General features: G+C 35.1%; 1 protein-coding gene across 3 annotated transcripts in view; it reads right to left on the reverse strand.

The window, feature by feature from the left end:
- Positions 1–27,731, reverse strand: part of RASA2 (RAS p21 protein activator 2) — a 125,526-nt gene that overhangs the window by 66,171 nt on the left and 31,624 nt on the right. For all 3 annotated transcript variants that reach the window (XM_070466663.1, XM_070466662.1, XM_070466664.1), the window contains exons 3-5: positions 26,535–26,638; positions 16,962–17,056; positions 8,576–8,652 (exon numbers count right to left, since the gene is read on the reverse strand). In XM_070466663.1, the coding sequence (XP_070322764.1) occupies positions 8,576–8,652; positions 16,962–17,056; positions 26,535–26,638 (276 nt within the window). The remainder of the gene's footprint in view (positions 1–8,575; positions 8,653–16,961; positions 17,057–26,534; positions 26,639–27,731) is intronic.

Here is a 27,731-nt window from a genome sequence, read left to right on the forward strand (position 1 = left end):
AAGGAGGAAATCTAGCAGGATTGATAAATGTAACAAGAAAAAATGGTGAAAAATTTCCTAATCTGGCAAAAGATACAAGCATGTAGGTTCAAGAAGATGAGCAGGATAAACCCAAACAAATCTGTAGTCAAACTATAACACTTAGACAATGAAAGACAAAGAAAAAATCTTGGAAGTATCCAGAGAGAAACATAGGAAAATCTGCATAGGAAAGACAATTTGAATGACAGTGGATTTCTCATCAAAAGTCATGGAGGCCAAAAGGAAATAGTACATTTTTCATGTGCTGAGGAGAAAAAAAAGAACTACCAACCAAGAATTCTATATTCAGTGGAAATATCCTTTAGGAATGAAGAAAAAAATCAAGACATTTTCACATAATGAAAAACTAAAAGAAAGTGTAACCAGTAGACCTATCCTAAAAATAACGGTAAGAGAAAATTCTCTAAACATAAAAGACAGTGATAAAAGAAAGGATCCTGAAATGACAGGAAAGAAAAAATACAGAAAGAGCAAATATGTAACTAAATACAAGAGATTTAGAATTCTCTTCTTTTCTAAATTGTGTTAGATGGCTAAAAGACTGTAACACTGATGGAGGTTCTTACTGTTGTACAAGAAATACTTCACACAATTATATTACAAATGGTGGAGGATTAAAAGAAGGTAAGGTTTCCACATTTTATTCTCACTGATAAAATGTCAACACTAGTAGACTACAAGTTACACATGTACAATGTAAAACCTAAAGCAAACACTAAAAAAAAACTAAACATCGTGTTTCTGTTCCAGTTAAAAAAAAAAAAAACTAAACAAAGAGATACACTGTAGATTTAAAGAAAACACTATAGATAAGTTAAAATTAAATTCAAAAAATGTTCAAGCAACTCACAGGAAAAAGAAAATAGGGGACAGAAAATAAAAAATAAAATGGTAGATTTAAGCACCAAAGAATTGATGCTTTTGAACTGTGGTGTTGGAGAAGACTCTTGAGAGTCCCTTGGACTGCAAGGAGATCCAACCAGTCCATCGTAAAGGAGATCAGTCCTGAATATCCACTAGAAGGACTGATGTTGAAGCTGAAACTCCAATACTTCGGCCACCTGATGTGACGAACTGACACTGGAAAAGACCCTGATGCTGGGAAAGACTGAGGGCGGGAGGAGAAGGGGACGACAGAGAATGAGCTGGTTTGATGGCATCACCGATTCGATGGACATGAGTTTGGGTAAACTCCGGGAGTTGGTGATGGACAGGGAGGCCTGGTGTGCTGCAGTCCGTGGTGTCACAAAGAGTCGGACACAACTGAGTGACTGAATTGAACAGAACTGAAGCCTAACATCAGTAATTATATTAAAAGTAAGTGGTATAAATTCACTAAATAAAAGACAGAAATTGGCAACAGATTTTAAAAACTGTGCACAAAAATTGGCTGGATCTGACTGGGAAAAAAGCAAACCTCAAAAGGTTACATATTAGAAGAGTCCATTTACATAACATTTTTGAAATAATAAAATTTCAGATATGGAGACAGATTAGATGTTGCAAGATTAGGGATGGTGGCTGGGGAAGTGTGGGTGTGACTTTAAAGGGCTAGCATAAGGGAGATATTTACAGTGATAAAATCATTTCGTATCTTGATTGTGGTGGTGGTTATACAAATCTACATATGATAAAATGTATACTCCGCAAAGTCAACGTTCTGGTTTGACACTGTATTTATAGTTATGTAAGAGGAAAGCACGGAGGGAGACTAAGTGAAGGGCACCAAGGACCTCCCTGTACTTTGTAACTTCCTGTAATCTATGATTTATTTCAAAACTAAAAAAAACAGACTCCACTCTTCCTATATGAACTTGGACTTATTTAACCAATCTGTGCATTGTTTCATCACCTGTAAAACAAGGACAATAGTACCTACTAATGAGTTATGACAAGAAATAAAAATACCTTAAAAAAAGGATGAACTACTGATATATAATGTGACTATATCTTAAAAGCAGTATACTAAGTAAAAGACACAAGAGATTATATATTATTATAAATATGTCCATATGACATTCTGTAAAAGGCAAGAAATACAGGGAGATCATGGCTGCCTGAAAGTGAAAGTCACTCAGCCTTGTCTGACTCTTTGCAACCCCATGGACTATACAGTTCATGGAATTCTCCAGGCCAGAATACCCACTGGAGTGGGTAGCCTTTTCCTTCTCCAGGGTATCTTCCCAACCCAGGGATCAAACCCAGGTCTCAAACCCAGGTCTCCTGCATTTCAGGTGGATTCTTTACCAACTGAGCTATCAGGGAAGCCCCTATGGTTGCCTAGAGTTGGATATAAGGAGAGGGGATTTAACACATCTATGAGTAATGCTCTTTGGTATAGTTTTGACTTCTGAACTCATCCAGATATTCTACATATTCAAAAAAAAAAAGTAAAACAACATTAAATACAAACAAATACAAATCAATCCACTTAACTGTATTTCACATGTACAACATAACCAAACTGAACGGAGTAGAGAGAATGGTGGAAGGGGGACTAATCCAAATACCTTCACTATATGCTCTCGGTCTAGAAGAAAAACTACAAGCAAATTTCAACTTGTTTTCAGTAGGCAAATCCAAATTGAGGAATATCTAAAAAAAAATAACTGGCTTGTATCTTCAAAAATTTCAATACTATGAAAGCCAAAAAAAGCTAAAGACTACTTACTATAGGTTAAGGAGATTAGAGACATTACAACTAAATGTAACACATGATCTTAGACTGTATACTTTTTTGGAGAGGAAAAGATGTCTAAAGGACATTATTGGAACAGTTGACAGAAGTAAAATGCAGTAACTGTAAAGTACTGAAATATAAAAGCTATAGATAATACTTTTTTTTTCATTTATTTTTATTAGTTGGAGGCTAATTACTTTACAATATTGTAGTGGTTTTTGTCATACATTGACATGAATTAGCCATGGAGTTACATGTATTCCCCATCCCGATCCCCCCTCCCACCTCCCTCTCGACCCAATCCCTTTGGCTCTTCCCAGTGCACCAGGTCCGAGCACTTGTCTCATGCATCCAATCTGGGCTGGTGATCTGTTTCACCCTAGATAATATACATGTTTCGATGCTGTTCTCTTGAAACATCCCACCCTCGCCTTCTCCCACAGAGTCCAAAAGTCTGTTCTGTACATCTGTGTCTCTTTTTCTGTTTTGCATATAGGGTTATCATTACCATCTTTCTAAATTCCATATATATGTGTTAGTATACTGTAATGGTCTTTATCTTTCTGGCTTACTTCACTCTGTATAATGGGCTCCAGTTTCATCTATCTCATTAGAACTGATTCAATGAATTCTTTTTAATGGCTGAGTAATATTCCATGGTGTATATGTACCACAGCTTCCTTATTCATTCATCTGCTGATGGGCATCTAGGTTCCTTCCATGTCCTGGCTATTATAAACAGTGCTGCGATGAACATTGGGGTGCATGTGTCTCTTTCAGATCTGGTTTCCTTGGTGTGTATGCCCAGAAGTGGGATTGCTGGGTTATATGGCAGTTCTATTTTCAGTTTTTTAAGAAATCTCCACACTGTTTTCCATAGTGGCTGTACTAGTTTGCATTCCCACCAACAGTGTAAGAGGGTTCCCTTTTCTCCACACCCTCTCCAGCATTTATTGCTTGTAGACTTTTGGATAGCAGCCATCCTGACTGGCGTGTAATGGTACCTCACTGTGGTTTTGATTTGCATTTCTCTGATAATGAGTGATGTTGAGCATCTTTTCATGTGTTTTTTAGCCATCTGTATGTCTTCTTTGGAGAAATGTCTGTTTAGTTCTTTGGCCCATTTTTTGATTGGGTCATTTATTTTTCTGGAGTTGAGCTGAAGGAGTTGCTTGTATATTTTTGAGATTAATCCTTTGTCTGTTGCTTCGTTTGCTATTATTTTCTCCCAATCTGAGGGCTGTCTTTTCACCTTGCTTATAGTTTCCTTTGTTGTGCAAAGGCTTTTAAGTTTCATTAGGTCTCATTTGTTTATTTTTGCTTTTGTTTCTAATTTTCTGAGATGTGGATCACAGAGGATCCTGCTGTAATTTATGTCGGAGAGTGTTTTGCCTATGTTCTCCTCTAGGAATTTTATAGTTTCTGGTCTTACGTTTAGATCTTTAATCCATTTTGAGTTTATTTTTGTGTATGGTGTTAGAAAGTGTTCTAGTTTCATTCTTTCACAGGTGGTTGACCAGTTTTCCCAGCACCACTTGCTAAAGAGGTTGTCTTTTTTCCATTGTATATCCTTGTCTCCTTTGTCCAAGATAAGGTGACCATAGGTTCGTGGATTTATCTCTGGGCTTTCTATTCTGTTCCATTGATCTATATTTCTGTCTTTGTGCCAGTACCATAGTGTCTTGATGACTGTGGCTTTGTAGTATAGTCTGAAGTCAGGCAGGTTGATTCCTCCAGTTCCATTCTTCTTTCTCAAGATTACTTTGGCTATTCGAGGTTTTTTGTATTTCCATACAAATTGTGAAATTATTTGTTCTAGTTCTGTGAAAAATACCGTTGGTAGCTTGATAGGGATTGCATTGAATCTATAGATTGCTTTGGGTAGTATAGCCATTTTGACAATATTGATTCTTCCAATCCATGAACACGGTATATTTCTCCATCTGTTTGTGTCCTCTTTGATTTCTTTCATCAGTGTTTTATAGTTTTCTATGAATAGGTCTTTTGTTTCTTTAGGTAGATATACTCCTAAGTATTTTATTCTTTTTGTTGCAATGGTGAATGGTATTGTTTCCGTAATTTCTGTTTTCTCATTGTTAGTGTATAGGAACACAAGGGATTTCTGTGTGTTAATTTTATATCCTGCAACTTTGCTATATTCGTTGATTAGCTCTAGTTAATTTTCTGGTAGAGTCTTTAGGGTTTTCTATGTAGAGGATCGTGTCATCTGCAAACAGAGAGAGTTTCACTTCTTTTCCTATCTGGATTCCTTTTACTTCTTTTTCTGCCCTGATTGCTGTGGCCAACACTTCCAAAACTATGTTGAATAGTAGTGGTGAGAGTGGGCACCCTTGTCTTGTTCCTGATTTTAGGGGAAATGCTTTCAATTTTTCACCATTGAGGGTAATGCTTGCTGTGGGTTTGTCATATATAGCTTTTATTATGTTGAGGTATGTTCCTTCTATTCCTGCTTTCTGGAGAGTTTTAATCATAAATGGATGTTGAATTTTGTCAAAGGCTTTTTCTGCATCTATTGAGATAATCATATGGTTTTTATCTTTCAATTTGTTAATGTGGTGTATTACATTGATTGATTTTCAGATATTAAAGAATCCTTGCATTCCTGGGATAACGCCCACTTGGTCATGGTGTGTGATTTTTTTTAATATGTTGTTGGATTCTGTTTGCTAGAATTTTGTTAAAGATTTTTGCATCTATGTTCATCAGTGATATTGGCCTGTAGTTTTCTTTTTTTATGGCATCTTTGTCTGGTTTTGGAATTAGGGTGATGGTGGCCTCATAGAATGAGTTTGGAAGTTTACCTTCTTCTGCAATTTTCTGGAAGAGTTTGAGTAAGATAGGTGTTAGCTCTTCTCTAAATTTTTGGTAGAATTCAGCTGTGAAGCCATCTGGTCCTGGGCTTTTGTTTGCTGGAAGATTTCTGATTACAGTTTTGATTTCCTTGCTTGTGATAGCTCTGTTAAGATCTTCTATTTCCTCCTGGTTCAGTTTTGGAAAGTTATACTTCTCTAAGAACTTGTCCATTTCTTCCAAGTTGTCCATTTTATTGGCATAGAGCTGCTGGTAGTAGTCTCTTATGATCCTCTGTATTTCAATGTTGTCTGTTGTGATCTCTCCATTTTCATTTCTAATTTTGTTAATTTGGTTCTTCTCCCTTTGTTTCTTAATGAGTCTTGCTAATGGTTTGTCAATTTTGTTTATTTTTTCAAAAAAACAGCTTTTAGCTTTGTTGATTTTTGCTATGGTCTCTTTAGTTTCTTTTGCATTTATTTCTGCCCTAATTTTTAAGATTTCTTTCCTTCTACTAACCGTGGGGTTCTTCATTTCTTCCTTCTCTAGTTGCTTTAGGTATAGAGTTAGGTTATTTATTTGACTTTTTTCTTGTTTCTTGAGGTAGGCCTGTAATGCTATGAATCTTCCCCTTTAGATAATTTTATTGTAATAATGTTAAATTTCCTAAATTCAAAAACTGTAGTAGATTATATAAATATAATATTTATAATACTATCATTATTCTTAGAAAACACATACTGATAGATTAAGGATCATGGTATATGCAACCTTCTTTAAAAGAGTTCAGAAGAAATTAACTAAGTAAGTAATATATATACTATTTTATGTGCATGTATACATATGTAAGCACATAATATATATATTTATACAGAAAGAGAATACATCAAAGGAGCTGGGGTTTTTTTAGGAGAATATACTCTGTAGCAGCAGTATATGTGTGGCTCAGTCGTGTCTGATTCTTTGCAACTTCATGGACTGTAGCCCACCAGGCTCCTCTGTCCATGGGATTTTCCAGGCAAGAATATCGGAGGGGGTTGCCATTTCCCCCTCCAGGGTATCTTCCTGACCCAGGGATGGAACACAAGTCTCTTGCATGTCCTGCACTGGCTGGTAGATTCTTTACCACTGCACCACTTGGGAAGCCCATTAGGAGCGGCAGTAGGATACTATTATCGACCCAACTTCCTGGCCCCTAGAATACATAGCCTCAGACTGAGAAGACAAGAGGAATCAGAAATCAAATTGCCAACATCTGCTAGATCACTGAAAAGGCAAGAGAGTTCCAGAAAAACATCAACTCTGCTTTACTGACTATGCCAAAACCTTTTACTGTATGGATGACAACAAACTGTGGAAAATTCTTAAAGAGATGGGAATACCAGACCACCTGACCTGTCTCTTAAGAAATCTGTATGGAGGTCAAGAAGCAACAGTTAGAACTGGACATGGAACAGACTGGTTCCAAATAGGGAAAGGAGTACGTTCAGGTTGTATACTGTCACCCTGTTTATTTAACTTATATGCAGAGTATATCAGGCAAAATGCCGGGCTGAATGAGGCACAAGCTGGAATCAAGATTGCCGGGAGAAACAGCAATAACCTCAGATATGCAGATGACACCACACTTATGGCAGAAAGTGAAGAACTAAAGAGCCTCTTAATGAAAGTGAAAGAAGAGTAAAAAAGCTGGCTGAAAACTCAACATTTGGAAAACTAAGATCATGGCATCCAGTCCCATCACTTCATGGCAAAGAGATGGGGAAACAATGGAAACAGTGAGAGACTTTATATTGGGGAGGGGGGCTCCAAAATCACTGCAGATGGTGACTACAGCCATGAAATTAAAAGATGCTTGCTCCTTGGAAGAAAAGCTATGACCAACTTAGACAGTATATTAAAAACCAAAACCAGAGACATTACTTTGTCAACAAAAGTTCATCTAGTCAAAGCTATGGTTTTTCCAGTAGTCATGTATGGATGTGAAGAGTTGGATTATAAAGAAAGCTGAGCACCGAAGAATTGATGCTTTTGAACTATGGTGTTGGAGAAGGCTCTTGAGAGTCCCTTGGACTGCAAGGAGATCCAACCAGTCCATCCGAAAGGAGATCAGTCCTGGGTGTTCATTGGAAGGACTGATGCTGAAGCTGAAACTCCAACACTTTGGCCACCTGATGAGAACTGACTCATTGAATAAGACCCTGATGCTGGGAAAGATTGAAGGTGAGAGGAGAAAGGGATGACAGAGGATGGATGGTTGGATGGCATCACCAACTCGATGGACATGAGTCTGAGTAAGCTTGGGGAGTTGGTGATGGACAGGGAAATCCGACATGCTGCAGTCCATGGGGTCACAAAGAGTTAGGCACGACTGAGCAAATGAACTAAGAAGGCAGCAGAGGGAATGGTACTTCAGGGGATATTCACTACCTATCAGTTAAGGCACAGAGAAAACATTCAGAAGTCACGGATATTCAGTTGTTTATTGACAAACCAGAGGAAGGGTTTTGGACAGAGGGAAAAGGCTGGAACAGATTTACTGAACAGTGAGAAGATTAGAGTATGGGTGATAAAAATGAGTTGAGAGCAAAAGTGTAAAAAAGAAATTCAAAGCAGGTGAGAATCAATACTGGTAATCTCAAGGTACACATTCAGTTTTAGCCCTAAGAGTCACTAATGCCCTGCTGGGTTTTATCTATTGGAGTTTCTAGAGGCCATCTACTAGGAAACTTTTCCAACTCCTTCCTGCTAGGTGGCTATACATACATGTTTATCTGTGATCCTATGAAAACACCCTACATCTATCATTTAATATACATTAAATAAACTGTTGGTTGAATAAATTAATGACTCATATATAACCTGAGTAGATTAGATGTGAGAAAATAAACTGGAAAACAAATTAATAAAGGGATAACATAGCAGAGTTCATTTCTTAAAAAAAGATTTTGAAGTATTTAAAATAAGGAGTTGCCTTAAGAGTCAAAGAATACAAAATGGAGAATTATTTCTAGTTGATTTTGGCAAAAGAAATATGCTTACTGTACAACAAGCTGCTGGCACACAGTTCCATTTTCTGTTATCAGTTCATTCAGTTTTAATTCAAGGTGAACTTTACCCTATAAAGACAAAAAAAGAAATCACAAACTGAGAAGTCTATTTTACTGACAAAATATTAAGGTATATTCTTTTTTTTTTAACTTTTTATTTTGTATTGGTGTATAGCAGATAAACAATGTTGTGATAGTGTCAGGGGAACAGCAAAGGGATTCAGCCATACATAAACGTGTATCCATTCTCCCCTATATCCCTTCCCATCCAGGCTGGCACATAACACTGAACAGAGTTCCATGTGCTATAAAGGTATGTTCTTTTTCAAATGGCAGTCATAATATTTAGTTATCCACTAACTAAATTTTAGTGATCCTTAGCACATGGCTTTGTCTACATCAAGTACGTGTTAAATGACTTACAACCAACAATACAGATCAAAATCTGAGGGATAAGTAGCCAAATGCTTATATCAAACATGGTATTCAAATATAAGAATTCTATGCCCTATTCAACAAATACTTATTTATCTCAATTATCATGAATTAGAAAGATAACACACATTTTAGGAAAGTTTGAATTTAGCAAATTCAAGACACAGAATGCTTTCTCTAGAAAAGTATACAGATAGTATCATATAAGTCTAAACAATAAAAGTAACTTAAAACTGGTAAGATTCAATTTGTCACACTTACTTTTCTCAAATAATTAAGATTATGGAATATTTACTATATTTTAGGAGATACTGTAGGGGTGGGTAGGAATCTATGTTAAGTATAAAACAAAGTCATTGGGAATTCCCTGTTAGGCCAGTGGTTAAGACTCTATGCTCTCTCTGCTCAGGGCCCAGGTTCAATCCCTGGTCAGGAACTAAGATGCCCAAAGCCATGTGGTGAGGGGAGAAAAAAAAAAAAAAGTAAAACAAAGTCACTGCTTGTAAGAACTTACAATCTAGTTGGATAGACAATAAACAGGCCAAGAACACTGATGAAAACATAGGATGCTGAGAACGAAAATAAAGGGTTACCTTCTTAAAAAGCCATTAATAAATGGACTTTAAAAAAATTTAGTAGTGTAAATTTAAAGCAAACTATCAACTTCTCAAGAAACAAAGGCTTAGGAACAATATAATCCAGGACTTGATTATTTCTACCCTGCCACCAGTGATGAGCAATTCTAAACTGGTTATGAGCAATTCAGAACTGGTTAAGAATTGGTGCTAGATTACCTCCACCCAGCTGACACGACAAACTGTCACATTGCCAAGTGAAGATTTCAAGGGTGTGATATCTAGAGACAAATGACGTAAGTAATTTCATCAGAGGATGGAAAGTTTATTATCTAATTACTATTCCTCTTTGAAACAAGCCTTTAGACATATGCAGAAATCTAACCTGAATCAGCCTATTTTTAACGGGCATATTTTATACAAGAGTGATTCTGAGGTTCACTAACTATAAAGCTCAAGGGATTGAGCAGTAAGTACTGATGTATCTCAACATAAAAGTCTGCATAAGAAAGTTAAGCTCTAAAAAACAAAGGCATCAGTTGCCATAAAATTAGAAGTTAGGTGGAACTGGAACTAGATCTAGCAAACCTTCCACTAAAAACCTAGACAGAAATTATTTATAAAATCATATGCAATTTGTAAAATAGGTATTTCATCAGGTATTTAATATTCACAACCCTACTACTCAAGAGTGACCTCGAGAAGGTCCATGATACGTAGTAATTTATGACTCAACTAAAATTCTGAATCCTATGTGCTGTCACACCAGCACCTGTGTCACCTGACTCATGAGTGAGCCTAGCCAACTGCATCAACATTTACATCTCAAAGCAGTTGTGCCATTTTAACATGTATGTATTTTATGGTAGAAACTGTATATTAACAAGGCACTCCCAAATGCTTCTCAGAAAATGTCTAGGATCTACTCTGTTTTAAAAACAATAAAAACTATTAATAAAGAATAGGAAAAAAGTATAATTTTACTGACAAAAAATGTATCATGCACTGTATCAAATGTATTAAACACTGTATCAAGTCAAGACTAGAAATAAAAAAGATATTCAATGGGGTTCTACCAGGAATCATTGCCACTGAGTCAGAGCCTACCTAATATGTTCATTACTTCCACTGTCTGTTAAACAGAACATTCTTTTGGTATTAGTCAACAATAACATAATAACGTATTAACCTGGTCAAAAAAAGAGTGGAGAGAGAACAAGCAGACACAAGATACGTACTACTAGGGTGGAACACTAAAATTAAAAAGCATTATGAGTTAAATTAAGAAAACTAATTTCTAAACTGTAAGGTACTACTCTCATTATATACTTTAACATGGAAATATATATATATGATACTTAGTAAAAGAAAGAAACCACAAAATAGGGTATATAATTCAAAGTTAATTTGTAAAAATAAAACATACTACATGTATTGCTATATAAAATCACTACAAAGCTCCCTACCAAAACACTGATCAAACTGTGGTTGGCAGGATCTCAAGTTTTTTCTTTTCTGTTCACCTAGATTTTTAAAGTTTCTACTACCAACGTGTTTAGCTTTCTAGTGAAAAAAAAAAAAAGAAGAACAAAAAGTTTTAAAAATTATTTGAAGGTACTTTTTAGTGTTAGAAACCCACATTTGAAATCACTTAAGAAAAATCTGGTATTCCCTACTATATTCACATGCAAGTTCAGTTTTACTTACACTTGTCACCATTTTATAAATCTGGAGAGTATTAAAACAAGTTTATTTGGGGCTGGGAGGGGGGAGGTTTCAGTAAAACTTGAGTTCAGCAAAACAGTTTCCAGTTTCCCTTGAAGCCAGGGACAGTGGCTAAGGATAGCCATAAGATACAGTTCTGGCCAATGAAGTGTGTAGAGCAACCAAAGAAGCTGCTGAAAGGCTTCTAACTTCAGCAGTGGCCTGAGAGGCTAAAAAGCTTACTCAAAACTTTCTATAATCTCATGCTGGAAATGATAAAAGTGGGAGCCCAGGGCCCACCAAGATAGAGAGGCCCTTGTAAACACCCAGGCTTTCTGTTGGAATCTTTGAAGGCCTATGCTTGAGTAGGAAAGGTGAACAACATAGATCAGCCTTACAATGAGTGAAATCTAGCCTAGAATCAGCCAAATCCCTAACTGGATTAAAGTGATCAGCCTCTAGCCTAACCACATGCCAAAAGCAAAATCTTTTCTGGAGGGAGAAAAAAATATCCAGGGCTTACAAGTTATCTCCAAAATATTTCGTATTTCAATATCTAGCATTCCATCAAAAATTATGAAACATGCCATTAGACCAAACACCAACTCCTCCTCCACGAAACCTAAAAAATCAAAACCTGACAAAGAGGATCACATTCATAGGAGACATAGACAATGGGTTTAACTGACAGAGTTTGGTTTTGGGTTTTTTTGAGATAGAAAGTGAAATGAAAAACTCAGCAAATACTCGGAAATGATAAACTATGTCAAATGAAAAACTTAGAATTAAGCAATAAAATAACCAAAATGAACATGTATTTAACCACAGATTAGCCATAGCTGAAAAGTGAACTGGTGACATAGATGATAGATTAGTCAGACAGGGAGAGCGTATAAGAGACATGTGAGACATAGTAAAATGGTCTATCATTCATGTAACTGAAGCCCCAGAAGAGAAGAGAAGGAACAAACAAGGAGGGGAGAAATGGAAAGATAACTGCCTGGAATTTTCCTAAACTGAAGACAGACATAAAGAGGCACAGTAACCAAGAGCCCCTAGGAACACCCAAGTAGGATAGATATGAAGAAAACCACATGTAGGCAGGGCACAGTAAAACTGATGAAAACAGAAGATAAAAAATCCTAAGGTGACTAAAAAAAACAGGGACGGTACTCACAAAGAAGTACTTGTAAGATGCTGACAAGGAACTATAAATGTGATAAATGTGCAGTGTGATTTGATCCACAATAGCTTTCTTATCATCCATCCTCATAAGGAAGATTCAATAACAAAATAATATACCCTTTATATGTGAGGAAATAATGGGAGATCAAATATCTGACCACCTTCTATAATCTCATTTAAAAATCAAATTCTTAGAGGGCATTATTCTATATATATTTCAGAGCACTAATCATGGTAGGTTGATATAAACAACTATATCACATTAATATGTATAAGCAGCATACTTAGAAGCTTATATTACTCTGGTACTATCTGAGGGTTTATATTCTAACTTTATTTCAGATATTATTACAAAAATTTCACATAGAAAAATCTGGGATTATTTTAATTTTATAGTACCATATAGTAGATATTATGTGAATTTTTGCATACAGTTTGGGAAGGTCAAATGAATACAGGTATTTGGGCAAAACACAATACATGCACTTAAAAACTGCATGAGTCTAAACATTTTTTTAGTTTTCAATCACAAAACACTAAATTTTAACAATAATCTCACAGAACTCAGTAATTTTCAACTGATGAAAAATTTTCTTCATCTGAAGGAAACTTCTAGATTTCTGATCAATGTTCTTTTATATAATAATTAATTCTATAAATCATTTTGGACACAGCTGCCTATCTGATGAAAAAACAAAGGCTGTAGTTAATTATCTTTTATTTACAGATGGATTTTTCTCTTTAAAAATTATTTATTATGATCTATACAACTCATTCCTTTATTAGTCCATATTTACAAATTTACAGATGCAGTTTTTAAAATACCTACTCATTATGTCTTAACTGGATATGTTTAAAATCCTAATGTATGCATTATTCACTATAATCACTGTACTTTTAAATTTTTATTTATTTTTTAAAATGTTTTCTATAAATTCATAACAAAAAACATACACATAGTTGCAAATAAGAATACAGTGTTATTGTATTTTTTTTTAATGCTTGCTTTAAATAGATAGGGCAGAAGCCATATTACCACCCCAACACACACCAAAAAAAACTTACAAAACAATCAATAACTTATGGCATGATCTAGAAATTCAAGATAAGCTTGTTGGTAAAGACTTATTAACTAAGCAATTACAGCAAAAGGATGTGACTGACACTGCATCTGGATTTACTGCTTGTACAAGTTGTGTTGAGACAAACACCTTTAATTAATGAGAATACCGATTTGGTTTAATCAGTCATATCAATATAAAAACATACTTTTTAATCACAGTGTCTGAAATATAAAGAAAGGAAAAATACTTAAAGAGTTTGTGGTGATTGTGTTTGTATTGATATGGCATTTTTTTAGCTGTCAACAAGAAATTAGAGGGGGTTTATGGAGAGAAGCAGAAGGGAGAGATATGTCATCAGACATATAAAAAGAATATAATGGAATCTCATCATTAAACAACTTTTTTCTCTTTTCCCTTCATTTGCAAAGTGAATAGTTATTAAAACTAGAGGGGAAATAGAAAATATTAACTATTCACTTTACAAAATAAAAGGGAAAGGAAAAAAACACTATTTAAACAATAAGCACCTATACTCAATTAGCACAATGAGCACATGAGGAGGGAGAAATGCATCAGTTGGTTTCATTCCTATGTCCCTTCTGCAGTACCTACTGCTGTATTGAGAGAAAGTCTATTTTTTATTTTCCATGGCACCAAATGCAAGCCAGCTATTTTATGCAGTGGTCAACCAGAAACAAATAAACCACCTAATATTTTAGTGTACTTTATGAGAAATTAAAAACAATATTTTCGTGTACTTTATGAGAAATCTCAAAAACAATTTTGACTATGTGAACTATATCTGGTCTGTTACAGTAAGCACCTGCAGCTCCTTTGTAACTGCCTGACACCTTTCTAGCTCTCACTGATCATATTAAAGTTCCCATAATCATACTTCAAGGAGCTCCCTACGAACTTTCTAACATCTTTCCCTTTTTCTTTGAGCTAATTTGGTACACTTCTGTGCCTTATACTCAGATTTTCCTAAGCGATTCTCCTAATAATCTGTTGGAGTCTTTTTCTGACCAACAGTACAGAAAAGTGAAAGGCAGTAAAACAGTGTGGTTAGGAATTTAAGAATCAGATAAGCTCTTTATAGGAATCATGGCTCCATCACTTAGTAATTTTGTAACTTTGCAGACATCATTTAACCTCTATGAATCCATTTTCCACATCTGTAAAATGGACATAATGCTACGTACAACTCATAATGCTAATCTGAAGATTAAGTTAAATAATATATATTAAGTCCTTAGTACTGTGCATGGTATATGCTGTTCTAATTATTAATGGTAATTATTAGCTTAAATTTCTGCTGAACTCAACCTATCTCATCACTTTCTCCTAAGGCTCCACCTATTGCTCTTATTTCCATGACATTTTTATTAAATTTTATAAAACTTATGCAAGAAACAAATTTATTAACAAAATAGAATTTGTATGAATCAGGCTGCTTTTCTATCTTTCTCAGACTTCACAAGGTTAATTTAACATTCTAAGATCTGTTTTGGGGCCAAACAATATTTCCAATGTGCACATTAACGTGATCAGTGTTATGCATCCCTCCCACCCACTGAAGGACTCTTCCTTCTAAAATTTATTTTAAATAGTGAGTGGATTTTACAAAGTAACTATCATTTAAGACAAAAGAACTGTAAAGGTTAATAACTCATGGTCATGAAAATAATTCATAGCAAATAAAACATATAACAATACCTAACAGTTAAATGCTATTTGCAGATTTTCATGTTTTGGACATTCCATCAAATATACATCATCAAACAAAAAGTCTGTTTCCCAGTACTGATCTCTAATACCATCTCCAATAATTATATAAAGAGTATTCTATAGAGATAACTAACTTTGGAGAGCTGCATCCCTTAAATCTTTTAACAAATCACATTAGTCATAAGAAAAACACTGGACTTTAATAAACTATATTTTAAAATAATCTTCAAACTTCCTTTTAGACCAATTCTCAAAGTCTTTTCCACATCTTTCTTTTTTGTTACAACTATTGAAGAGAAAAATAAGCACTTCAAAACTTTCTGGTAAAGGCATATCAGGGAAATGAACACCTGACTGACTAGTGGTGAACAGACATTTTACATTTGTATAGCTATTAACAGCTTTTGAAATACTCTTAAAGGTATTTCACTTAATTCTCACAATCATTTGAGTCAACACGGTAACTTTCATTCCCATTTTACAGAAATAAAATTCAAGGTCAGTAAAATAACCACATATGAAAATTAGGACCTAAATTTTTAGACTTCAAGTTTAAAACCCTTTCCACATCATCACATTGCCTCTCACCTGGATCATTTACCAAATAGTCTAATTGGTATAAGAATAAAAGTTATTGTCAAATGTAAAGAAAAGAACATTAAAATGGGATAGAGTGAGAAAAGGAGAAGTTTCAATTCTATTTTATACTTAAGAAGGGGTTTTGGCAAACAAATACTCAATTTTTTGAGAATTTAATCAAACAGAATGCTTGAGAGGTTATGAGGAAACAGAGACACAGGCACTTTATTTGCAAACATCTGTGGGTGTGCGTGCAGTACTTTTTTCTTGCCTTAAACTTCAGTTTGAGTCACAGTGGCAAATTCTAACTTCTTTTAAGAGAGGAAGAATTCTGCTTGCAGTTATGCCCTTGGGAAACAATTTCACAATCCTTACCATATTTTATAAATAAGCAGGGTTACCAAAAAAAAAGAAAAAGGATTCCCTTTAGATAGAAATAACAATTTCGAAGAGCAGCTCACACTTTTCAGAAACAAATACAAAGTTAAGCTACACAGTTAAACATATTTCTTTACTCACACACAGAATCTTAAGATCTCTCATTTTGGCAAGAGGAAAGATCTCTTATTTAAAGCAAGAGCTTTGAAATGAGTAATGATATCCTTTCAAATAAAAAGAAAGGTGAACAACAGGAAACATGGTGGGTATGAAGGTTCTCCATGGTGGGCTTAGGCACAGTTTGAATGAATAACACTGGCTCAAGTCTAGTTTATTCCAGAGTAAAGGGAGCATCCTGATCAGAACAGATGAAATCACACACTTTTAAGGATTCTTCTCCTCTGAGTTAACAAAAGATATCTTTTTCGATAAAACTTTTTCCTCATCTAAAAAAATTACTAATTTGCTACTGTGATTCAAAAAAAAGAACTAAGGCAGGGAAACAAATGTTCTCCTAATATAAACCCCCCAAACACATACACTATTCTTGATTTCATGTAGCAAGGCATTTTCTTCCAGTTATATATTACCCAGAGAGGTATAATGCGTGGTGCCAGAATTTAAAGTAAGTATGACAAGCTCTCTCTGTATGAACAAGTATAATCAGTTCATTTTTCACTCCTTTTCTGTGTGTGACAATCTCTTCCATCACTTATTCCTTAACATTTACCTGAACCTCTGAATTGGAATCAACAGGCTGTAGCGAAAACCAAGTTTCTTTGCCACTGTGGTTACACAAGTCTTCTTTTTTGATGGCTACTTTTCCTGTAATAAATAAGTAAACAATGAGGAAACATATTTTCTATAATCATCAACACCATTACATATAATACTTTTTAAAAAAACATTTTAAAATAATTTTTATCTGCTGATACCAAGATCCATTTTTATAAAGCAGTTTCTAGTTTTAAAGAATGAAAAGGTGCCTCATTTTCCTCTACCGCTTGTCTGACTCTTCTCTGAGCCATTCTGAATTAGAGGATTAGACCAAAACCCAGTTGTATTTATTTATTTTTTTTTTCCATTTATTTTTATTAGTTGGAGGCTAATTACTTTACATCATTACAGTAGTTTTTGTTATACATTGAAATGAATTAGCCATGGATTTACATGTATTCCCCATCCCAGTCCCCCCTCCCACCTCCCTCTCCACCTGATCCCTCTGGGTCTTCCCAGTGCACCAGGCCAGAGTACTTGTCTCATGTACCCAACCTGGGCTGGTTATCTGTTTCACCCTAGGTAATATACATGTTTCAATGCTGTTCTCTTGAAACATCCCACCCTCGCCTTCTCCCAGAGTCCACAAGTCTGTTCTATACATCTGAGTCTCTTTTCCTGTTTTGCATATAGGGTTATCGTTACCATCTTTCTAAAGTCCATATATATATGTGTTAGTAGTTGTATTTATATGCAATTGCACTTTTTAGTACTTATTCAGATTCACATCTTTACCCAGAGTAAAAGCAATGTACAATGATTGTACAATGATAGTGCAAACTAACCCTCCCAATTCTTTAATACTATGAATAAACCATGTGTTCTGTCTAAATAGACATATCTGCACTTAATAAGAGTTTATAAGCTCCAATTAAGAGAACAGAAAATAACAATATCATATGGTCATTAATAATTTTTAAAACTAACTTGAAATTATGAGATTAAAATAATTTTACTGAAAATTTGGTTTTATCAAAACACTGTAAACACTGCTTATGTTGCTTCAATGCATTTAAAAAAAAAAAATCAAAGCAGTTCCCTAAAGAGTTTCTATGTCTCAGAAACAGACACAGAGCAATGAACAAAGTAATATGAGAGGAAGAAACAGAAATGTTCTTATTATAATGAAGTATTTGCCATGTTGGTTACAAAGCATTTCCTTCCTCAATTCAAGTTTTAAGAAGTAGATAGTTTTGCATATGACTGACAATTTATTCCAACATTCAACACAAAAACTTCAACAAAGGATGTACGTTAAAGTAAAAAATAGCTCACTTTCTTTGATTTTACCAAATAAAAATTTTCATTTTAAGTGCCCAAATTATACTTTATATCCTTTCATTTATGACCTAGCTTGGTCTTTCAGTTCAACATCTGAAAACTTATGAAAAACAGTAAAAAAAAAAAAAAAAAGTTTTCTGTCAAGATATATCAATTTTAGTGTACCAAGGGGAAAGAAAAGATGTAACAAGAAAGCAAACACAGAAAAACTCTTTAAAATTTTATTTTGGAATTAGATTAGTAGTAATGGCTGCACAACTCTGTGAATATACTTAAAACCATGGCACTGCATGCTTTAAAAGGGTAAGTTCTATGGCATGTATACAGCACATCAATAAAGCTATTAATTAAAAAGTAATCATATAGACTCTATTTGACAATTTCCGGGATTTTTAGTTTTATACATAATTTATGAATATGTATGTAAGTGTACATATGTGTGCATGTACAATACATCCAAACATCACTAAAGCAAGCCCTCAACTTAAAAAAACGTTTTTTAGGGGCTTCCCCAGTGGCTCAGCAGTAAAGAATCCACCTGCAATGCAGGAGCCACAGGAAGACACAGGTTTGATCCCTAGATTGGGAAGATCCCCTGGAGGAGGGCACAGCAACCCACGCCCATTAAAAAAAATTGTTTTTGGGAAATGTACCGGTTCGATGGATTCCTTTACTCATTCAACAAATCATCACAACGACACTGTATTTTAAATGGTAAGCTGATTTCCAGAATTCTTCAACCAAAGTCTACTTAACCAATAATTCGTCTAAAAACTAGTCGAAATCCAAGAAATACCTGTTCTATTTATGACTGCACAAGACAGATCACTGGAAACACATCTTTGTTACAAGTGCCTAACCAAAAGTTAGTTCAAAGGTTAAAAAAAAAAGCACAGAAGCAAGGACCCTCTTCTCTTCATGTCTAAAGTGTCCATGGTATTCACTGTCACAAAAGAATTGAACGGTTCGTATCCTCTGTGAGAAAAATCCGTTTCTGACTAGTTGTATAAATAAGCCATTTGTTGTTGAGAAAAACCTGCAATTTTATTGCCAGCTCTTACTCATATCAAGTTCTTTGTAAGATATCAATTTGTAAAATGTAAAGATTTGGTTGCAAGAGACTAGTCAGTCCAAAGAAGCAGGGAAGAGCACATGATCTCAACAAGTCAAAGAAACTGACAAAGCATGACAGAGAAAAACAAAGAAAAATGTTTGAAGTCATTAGCTATTAGGATACCAGCCAACACACTCAGCATTTTATCGGGCAATATATCACTTGAAAAAGAAATGTCATCAGCCCTACGGAATCGAACAGGATAGAGATGAGTTATGAAGGGAAGGAGGGAGGGTAAATAAATAAATGAATGAATGAGAAAGGTTGGAGGGTAAAGAAGGGAACTCAGAGAAGGAAGAAAGGAACAGGGAGGGGAGGAACAAGTTTCTGAAATACAAGTAAGACCCCAAAAATAGTTCCTCATTCTTGTTGTGAGCTATCCTTAGTTAAACAGGTCATATCGCAGCTATTAAATACAAAATGTAGGCAGCCTGATTATAGTGGAATGAGCACCGAACTGAAAAGAAAAGCCAAAATTTATTGAGTATCTACCAGGGAGTAAACATTCTTACACGTTTTGTTTAATCTTCGTTAACAATCTTGGGGGTAGACAGTATATTACAGATGAGGAAAGCTGAATGATACTAAAAACCTGCATACTAACGAGTGCTAGAGTCCGATTTCAAAAACCAAGGTACTCCTGTTCAGGTTTCTTCCAACAGACACTAATTCTCAGCCGACTGTCAATTCTGTTACTTATTAGCTGTGTGATCCTGGGTGATTTATTTAAACCCTACATCTCATTTACCTCCTCTGTAACAACTTTCAGTTCCAATGATCTTAAAGACTTATTCTGTGCATCCTTATGGTCTCTAACAGTGTTTTAATGTTTACTATTTTAAACAAGTGAAGTGAAGTCGCTCAGTCGTGTCCAACTCTTTGCAACCCAACGGCCTGTAGCCTACCAGGCTTCTCCGTCCATGGAATTTTCCAGGCAAAAATACTGGAGTGGGTTACCATTTCCTTCTCCAGGAGATCTTCCCAACCCAGGGATTGAACCCGGGTCTCCCGCATTGTAGGCAAATGCTTTACCGTCAGAGCCAAAACAAAGGTAACTCATTATTTCACTAGCTATGAGATCAGCAACATCAAAAAAAAAAAAAACCCCCCAATGCTTCACACAAGATATGTCTGAAAACCATGTTTCTTGACACAACTTTGAGGAACTCGGCTCTTTGAAAATAACTTTTATCCAGTCCTATTCTCTTTCTGACAGCTAATTTATGTCTTTGGGAAACACTGTTTACTTAAGGAAGTATATGGTAAAATCATGTATAAATTATGGAGTAGTCATTTCAACAGTTTGCTTAAACTGGGAAAAATCTCTCAGGACTAGAACTTTTGATTAAACATTTGCTTGGCTCTAAAACTCAAAAAAATAAAATAAAAATAAACAAGTAAATAATTAACTGGTCAACCCAGGAACCAAATACTAAACACATTATTTAAAGGTATTATTTCATTTCCCACTATACTGACAAACTTATAGACAGAAAAAGTTTAGACCACATATACACACATATATACACCAGATGCTATATTAGTTCCTTAAAATCAGACAAGGAGAGGAAACACAAAGAGAAATGAAGGAACTGTGGACACACAAACCATCTTAGTTGGTCTCTAAGTAAAAAAAATTTATATATACTCTTAGCTTTCCAGTACCACTTCTAGGCAGCATTTTCTTACCATCCATAAAATCCGTGTTATACTAGGGTCCCATTTTTAGATACAACATATTCTTAAAAATTTCATCCTGATACAGATCACCAACTGGCAAAATCTTGATGGCCTTGTTCCTGCTTGATTACTAGTAGAAATGCTGAAAGGGTAGATAAATGTAGGGATAAGTGTGACTGCCTATGTAAGATGAAAAAGAACCAGAGGACTGAACAAACTCTGGCAGTATCAATAACAGCAATTCAGTCAAAGGCAACACTTAGGTACCTTAGTGTACAGGGTTTAGAATGATTCCTTTTGGTCTCTGTGGCAGACTGGTATATCAATGGCTTTCAAAAAATCATACTTCCCCGGTCTATGCCACTGTGTAGTCTCTAGCACTGACTCTGGGTTTGGCTATGCCACTTACTTTTGCCAATGGATACCAGCAAATGTAATGCAAGTATTATTAAGCATCTGCAGTAGGACTTGCCCTCAACATCATGTGGAGGGGGAGCACATGGCCAGTATCAGCCATCAGACACATGGATCAGATCACTCAGCCCAGTCAATTTCCCAAGTAACTGCATATTAGTGACTCCAGGTAAGACCAGGAGAAGAACCAGTCCACTGAGCGTGGCCCAAACTGATGATCTGCAGGAACATGAGCAAACAGAGGACTGCTAAATTAAGCCACTAAGTATTAGGGTGATTTGTTATGTAGCAATAGACAACTGATACAGTTCCTATGCAAACAGACATAAAAGTGTAGCCTTAAGCTATTTAAACAGTAGGGTTGACCTAAGAGCTAAGTAAGTGCCAGCAGAAATGACAATTCTAATGTTGAAAAACACATTAGCTGTCTTAAACCCAACCTCATTTTAAAGGTGAACGAGGCCTAAGAAGGTAGAGTGACTTGCTTAAGGTCACAAAGCCAGTGAGTGATAGAGTCATAAATGGAATTCAGGTCTCTAATATCCTAGTGAAATTCTCTTCCAACAGTCTGAATCAAGAGGTATGATACACAAGTTAACCAGTCTACCATGGTTCAATTGTTTGGGCCTAGATCCCTCAGAAAACTAAAATAATTAGAAAATACACATTAGGAGGTAAAATGTATATGTTTAATATTACTAGGACCCTTACTGGAAATGAAATTTTTTCTTAACAAAAAGTTGTTCTCTTCTCTTCTTCTCCCTTTTTAAGGGAAGAAGACACTATATCATAGGACAACACATCACACAATAAGACTTTCAAAGCCTTACTTTTATAATTTCCTATCTTTTTGTAACATGGTTCCTAGGTCTCAAGTTTTCAATTAATCTATAATCAGTTTTCATCCTAACTGTTCTGCATATAAAGGTTTCTAATACAAAAAATTATGCCCCATATTAATAACAGTTATTACTTCCAGGAAGGGGGCTGGGGGGGGGGGGTGTCAGTGACCAAGATTGTCTGTAATAACTAAAAATTTTCTTTTACAAAAAGAAAAATATTTTTTTTAAAAGAATAACAACTTTTCAGGAAGATGGCAGACTAGTATCTCAAAATAACATATAATCAGGGTTTAGATGCCAGTTTCTTTTTTTTAGTTAATTATTTATTTATTTTTGACTGCACTGGATCTTTTGCTGCACACAGGCTTTCTTTCACTTTAGTTGCAGCAAGCAGGGGCTACTCTCTAGTTATGGAGCACAGGCTTCTCAGTGCATTGGCTTCTGTAGTGAAGCTGGAGCACGGGCTATAGACTCTGTGGGCTCAGCAGTTGTGGCACACATGCTTAGCTGCTCTGAGGCATGTGGGATCTTCCAGGACCAGGGATCGAACCCACGTCCCCTGCACTGGCAGGCAGGTTCTTAATAAAAAACACTGGACCATCAGGAAAGTTCTCCATGTGTTATCCAACAATTAAAAATAAAAAACAAACAAGCTCTTAAAGCTATCCAACCAGTACACATTCTTAGATCTTCTTAAGTTTAAAAGATGGTTCTCTCAACTCTAGCTCAAATTTAATTCCCAGAAAATGCTATGGTACTATTTAGCTTACAACTGGGCAAAGACTTATAAAACAAGTGAAAATATCAAGATTACCTTCCAATTTTAAAGGCTACATATGTACTTTGTTTACTTTAATAAAAGAAAAAACAAAAATTTCTACATTTAGTAAACATTTTTTTTTTTTTACAGTTCCTATAGCAAGTTATGACCTTCTGATACCACTCCACAAAGGACTGATTTTTACTTTAAAAAATAAATAAATAAATAAGCAATTTTTGGAAGTAATTATAAACCTCAATTAAAGGCCTTTTCAAGAAATATGTATGATGACTATGAGTAAATAATGAAAATTACAAAACATTTTCTTCAAAAGTCACAGTAGTCAATCAAAGATACACACTCTCTCAAGTGTTGCTAATAATCACCAAAAGCCTCTATCAAATCTTGTCGTTCCATTAAGAGATCTCCTTGCTTTCCCTCCTCTCTCTCTCTTCCAATCTTCCTGATATACTTTATCAATCTTCACTAAGGCTTCATTTCCCCTGTAAGCCTTCAGAAGTGCTCCTAGGGCAATTTCATTCATTCCAACAGAGGCTTCAAGTTTCACATAAGATTAGATTCAATATCACATCTCCAAACATTAAATTCAGATCTTTTCTGTGAGCTTCAGATCTGTGTTTCCAACAATCAACAAACATGTCCACCAAGATGCTCCCCAGGTAATGCAAGTTTAACCTGTTTGTAACCAAAGTCATCCTCTCCCTTTCTCATCCTGAATGCTCTTTATCTCAGTTAATGACAGCTATTAAAACAAGATTGTTTTTAACTCTTTCCTTTCTTATATCCCCCCTTTATCTCCTCAGTCCCTAAATCCCATGTGAAGCTACCCCTGTGAAGGGCATTCTCTCATCTGCATTTCCACTGCCATTGCCCTATTCATCTCATCTGATAACAGCCTCCTTGATGGCCTCCCTGCCTCTAATCTCTCTCTATTCTAAAACATAAACCATACACGATATATTTAAAGCAGATTTTTCATACTTTAAAAATATGCGTATATAGAGTTATATATATGTACACACATTTTAAATATGTAATCTATGGACACTGAGTTTATTATTGTTCAGACCACAGGAAGCTGTTAAAATACACAAGTATATTCGTATATACAGTTACACATAATTTTTAAAAGGTTCCTGATTCTTAAAAGGTTAAACTGCGTACAGAGTAAAGTCCAAATTTCTTAGCACGGCTTTAAGTGTCCATCACAACTTGGTCCAATTTACATTCCCAGATTCACCTTCTACCAACCTTGGCCTAAGTAATTTATATATATCAGCAGATACACCACAAATATGACTCACTTTTTCTTCTCTGCTTCTGCTAATCCCTATTATCTTGAAACTTCTTCCTTTTCCTACCTAGGTAGTTTCTGTTAATTCTCCACCAAACAAAATTAACTCTTCTTTCCTCTATGCTTCCAAATACTTTGTTCCTACCTCCAGCACAGACCCTATTAAATATATTAGTATTATTCAGCCAGATAACCTGGGAGCAACTTGAAATTTATTCACCTTAATATTCCCACCTTCTGTACACCACATAGACAAGTGTATAAGGATGTAGCCTTGGGATAATCCATAATTAAGGATTTGCTGGACAGAGCAAAGTCTACATACAAGAAGCAGTCAGAAGGAAGATAATCAGGAAAACACAATGTTATTAAGCTGCCTTTTCCTTGACTTTCAACAAGTTGAATAAGCAATCCAAAGAGTCTAATGTGACACAGAGGCAGATGAGGGCTGAAAACTATGAAATGCCTTCTGCAACGGGGGAAAAGTATTTGCTATGCATATAGTTGACAAAAGTAAACATATTTATCAAATATGGAGGCATAAGAGTAAATAAAATTCCACCCAAAAGAAAAATAAGCAAAAGAACTAATTCACAGAAGAAAAATGTAAAAGACCAATAAACATACAAAAATTCCTCAAATTCACTAGTAATCAGAAAATACAGGTTAAAATCAAGTATTACTTTCACCGATCAAGTCAGAAAAAAAAAATTTTCAATATCCAAGAACAAATTTTCAATGATAATTTCCAAGGTACAATGAAATGATTATGCCCACATCGTTTGAGGGAATGTAAATTAAGTGAAAGAGGAAAAAAAAAACTGAATAAACAATAGTGTAATAATATAAATGCATGAAGTAAAGAATGAGAAGACACAAATCATTAACTGTAGCTATTCTTAGGCAGAATCATTACAAGTCCCTTAAAACATGTAATAATTTTAGGATTAAGAAAAAATATTAGTTTTTAAAAAGGTATTTTTAAATGATTGTGGTAAACTTCAAAAATGAAGTCAGATTACAGTGATTTAAAAATAAATAAGTAGTAAGCAGAATGATATAAATCACTTGTTCAGGAGTTCAATAGCAAAAGCAGAAATAAATTAGATGGTAGTCAAGAGGTCAAAGTAAAATAAAGCTTAATCATTTAAACTGCAGGTGATGAGCATATCTGAAACTGGAAAGGAGAGATGGAGATGATGAAATTCAGGACACTAAAGAGAGAGTAATGCATGTAAATTAAAGACCTCTACCTGTTAGGGGCTTCCCTGGTAGCTCAGACGGTAAAGCGTCTGCCTACAATGTGGGAGACCCGGGTTCGATCCCTGGACTGGGAAGATCCCCTGGAGAAGGAAATGGCAACCCACTCCAGTATTCTTGCCTGGAAAATCCCATGGACTGAGAGGCTACAGTCCATGGGGTCGCAAAGAGTCGGACACAACTGAGTGACTTCACTGACTGACCTGTTATTCAAAGACAGTGGTGCAAAAGCCATAAATGTGACACATATGTGGTCAGTTAGTTTTGTCCGAGTTGATGCTCACAGATCGTACCTCAGGAAGTTATTTAAGAAACAGAGTTACTGGTCACCAATACAGCCAGAGAGAAAACATGTGATCAGATTAATGTGAATTATTACTTCTATTAGAAAAACTTCAAAAACAGATGTTCTTTGGTAGGGATCAAATACTGTGATCTTTGTATAAAAACATTCTTTGAATCATTCAACAATTCTTGTACTGATCATTCACCAAATTTAAGGCACTCTGGGAGTGACAGTCTCTGCCTTCATAAATATATATATTCAACTAAAGCATCTAGACATTAAACAACAAACTGATGAACAAGTATAATGAATACTACAGCAAAGGGACCCATCAGGCACTATAGAAATATACTGCATCATGACTAGAGGGAAAACGGTCATGTCAATTCCCTGACGAAGTGTTGCCCAGGTTGAGCATACAAATTAAAAATCAGATCGGCAAATCAACGTGAAGTCTAGAGGGAAAGATTAGAAGTTTGAGAGTATGTTATTCTGTTGTTTTCAATATACTTAGAAAAAGAATGAATATAAACACCAATGTTGTGATTAAAAGATAATTATGAATGGTACATACCTATACGGAGGTCTCTTTGTAAAACATTCTTATCATAAACATAGAAAGACAAATACTGGAAAGTTCTTGGAATCTCAAAATAAAATTCTTCACTAAAAAATGGGCTAGAGAGAAAAGAGGGAACGCTCATTAAATTTAAACTCAACAGTGTCCTCATATATTATTTTATTTTCAATAAAATAAAATTGCAGATTAAACCATAAAGAAAAACTTCAAGAATTCAAAAATAATTCTCTATATTAAGTTTCAATTAAGCCCTGTACAAATTTCTGAATTTCTGAAAGGACCTTGACTGCCAGGTTGGGCTCGGAACCAACAGATTTGCTGGAGTCCTATGGACAGAAGATCCAGTAATTGCCTGAGGTCATGCTCACCTTAAAGTGGACACAGTTGAGAGCTGAGGACAATGTCATTCACACCATTATCTCAAAATATGTAAATCACAATAATATATAATACCTAAAATGAATGTGGTCATGTAAAATGTTATTAAAACGTATTTTGAAAAACTAAATTAGGTTATTTTTAATCAGCTTTATTGAGGTATAAATCATATAACATCTAACTTAAAGTACAGAGGTTACTAACTTGTGATAAATTTACAAACCTGTGTGGCATCCATCCCAATCAAAATATAGGAACATTCCAACTCCCCCACAAAGTTCCCTGTTGTTTCTCTGCAGTTACTCCATCATACCTGCCACAGGCAACCAGTGATCTGATTTCCGTCATTAAAGATCTACTGTAAGATTTCCTATAAATGGAATCAAATAATATGTACACTTGCGTCCAGCTTCTTTCACTCAGTTTAACACCTATGAGATTTTTTGCCGTTTTGCTGCATATATCTTTAGTTCTTTCCTCTAACTGTTGGACAATAGAATATTGAATTGCTGAATATTGACTGTTGAATATTCCACAGTCTATTCTCCTAGTGATGTCATCTGAGTTGTTTCCAGTTCAGGCTATCAAAAATAAGGCGGCTATGAACATTTTTATAAAGCTCTTTAATGCTTTCAGTTCTTTTAGAGAGGTAACTAAAAATAGAATTGCTGAGTTAAAAGGTAGGTGAATTTTTAATTTACGAGAAACTGTCAGACTGTTTCCAATGTGGCTATACTATTTCACATTCCTACCAGCAATGTATAACAGCTCCAGCTGTTCCACATCATTGTCAACTTTTGCTACTGCAAGTTT

The sequence above is a fragment of the Odocoileus virginianus genome, chromosome 4 (genome assembly GCF_023699985.2).
Source record: "Odocoileus virginianus isolate 20LAN1187 ecotype Illinois chromosome 4, Ovbor_1.2, whole genome shotgun sequence".
Lineage (NCBI taxonomy): Eukaryota > Metazoa > Chordata > Mammalia > Artiodactyla > Cervidae > Odocoileus > Odocoileus virginianus.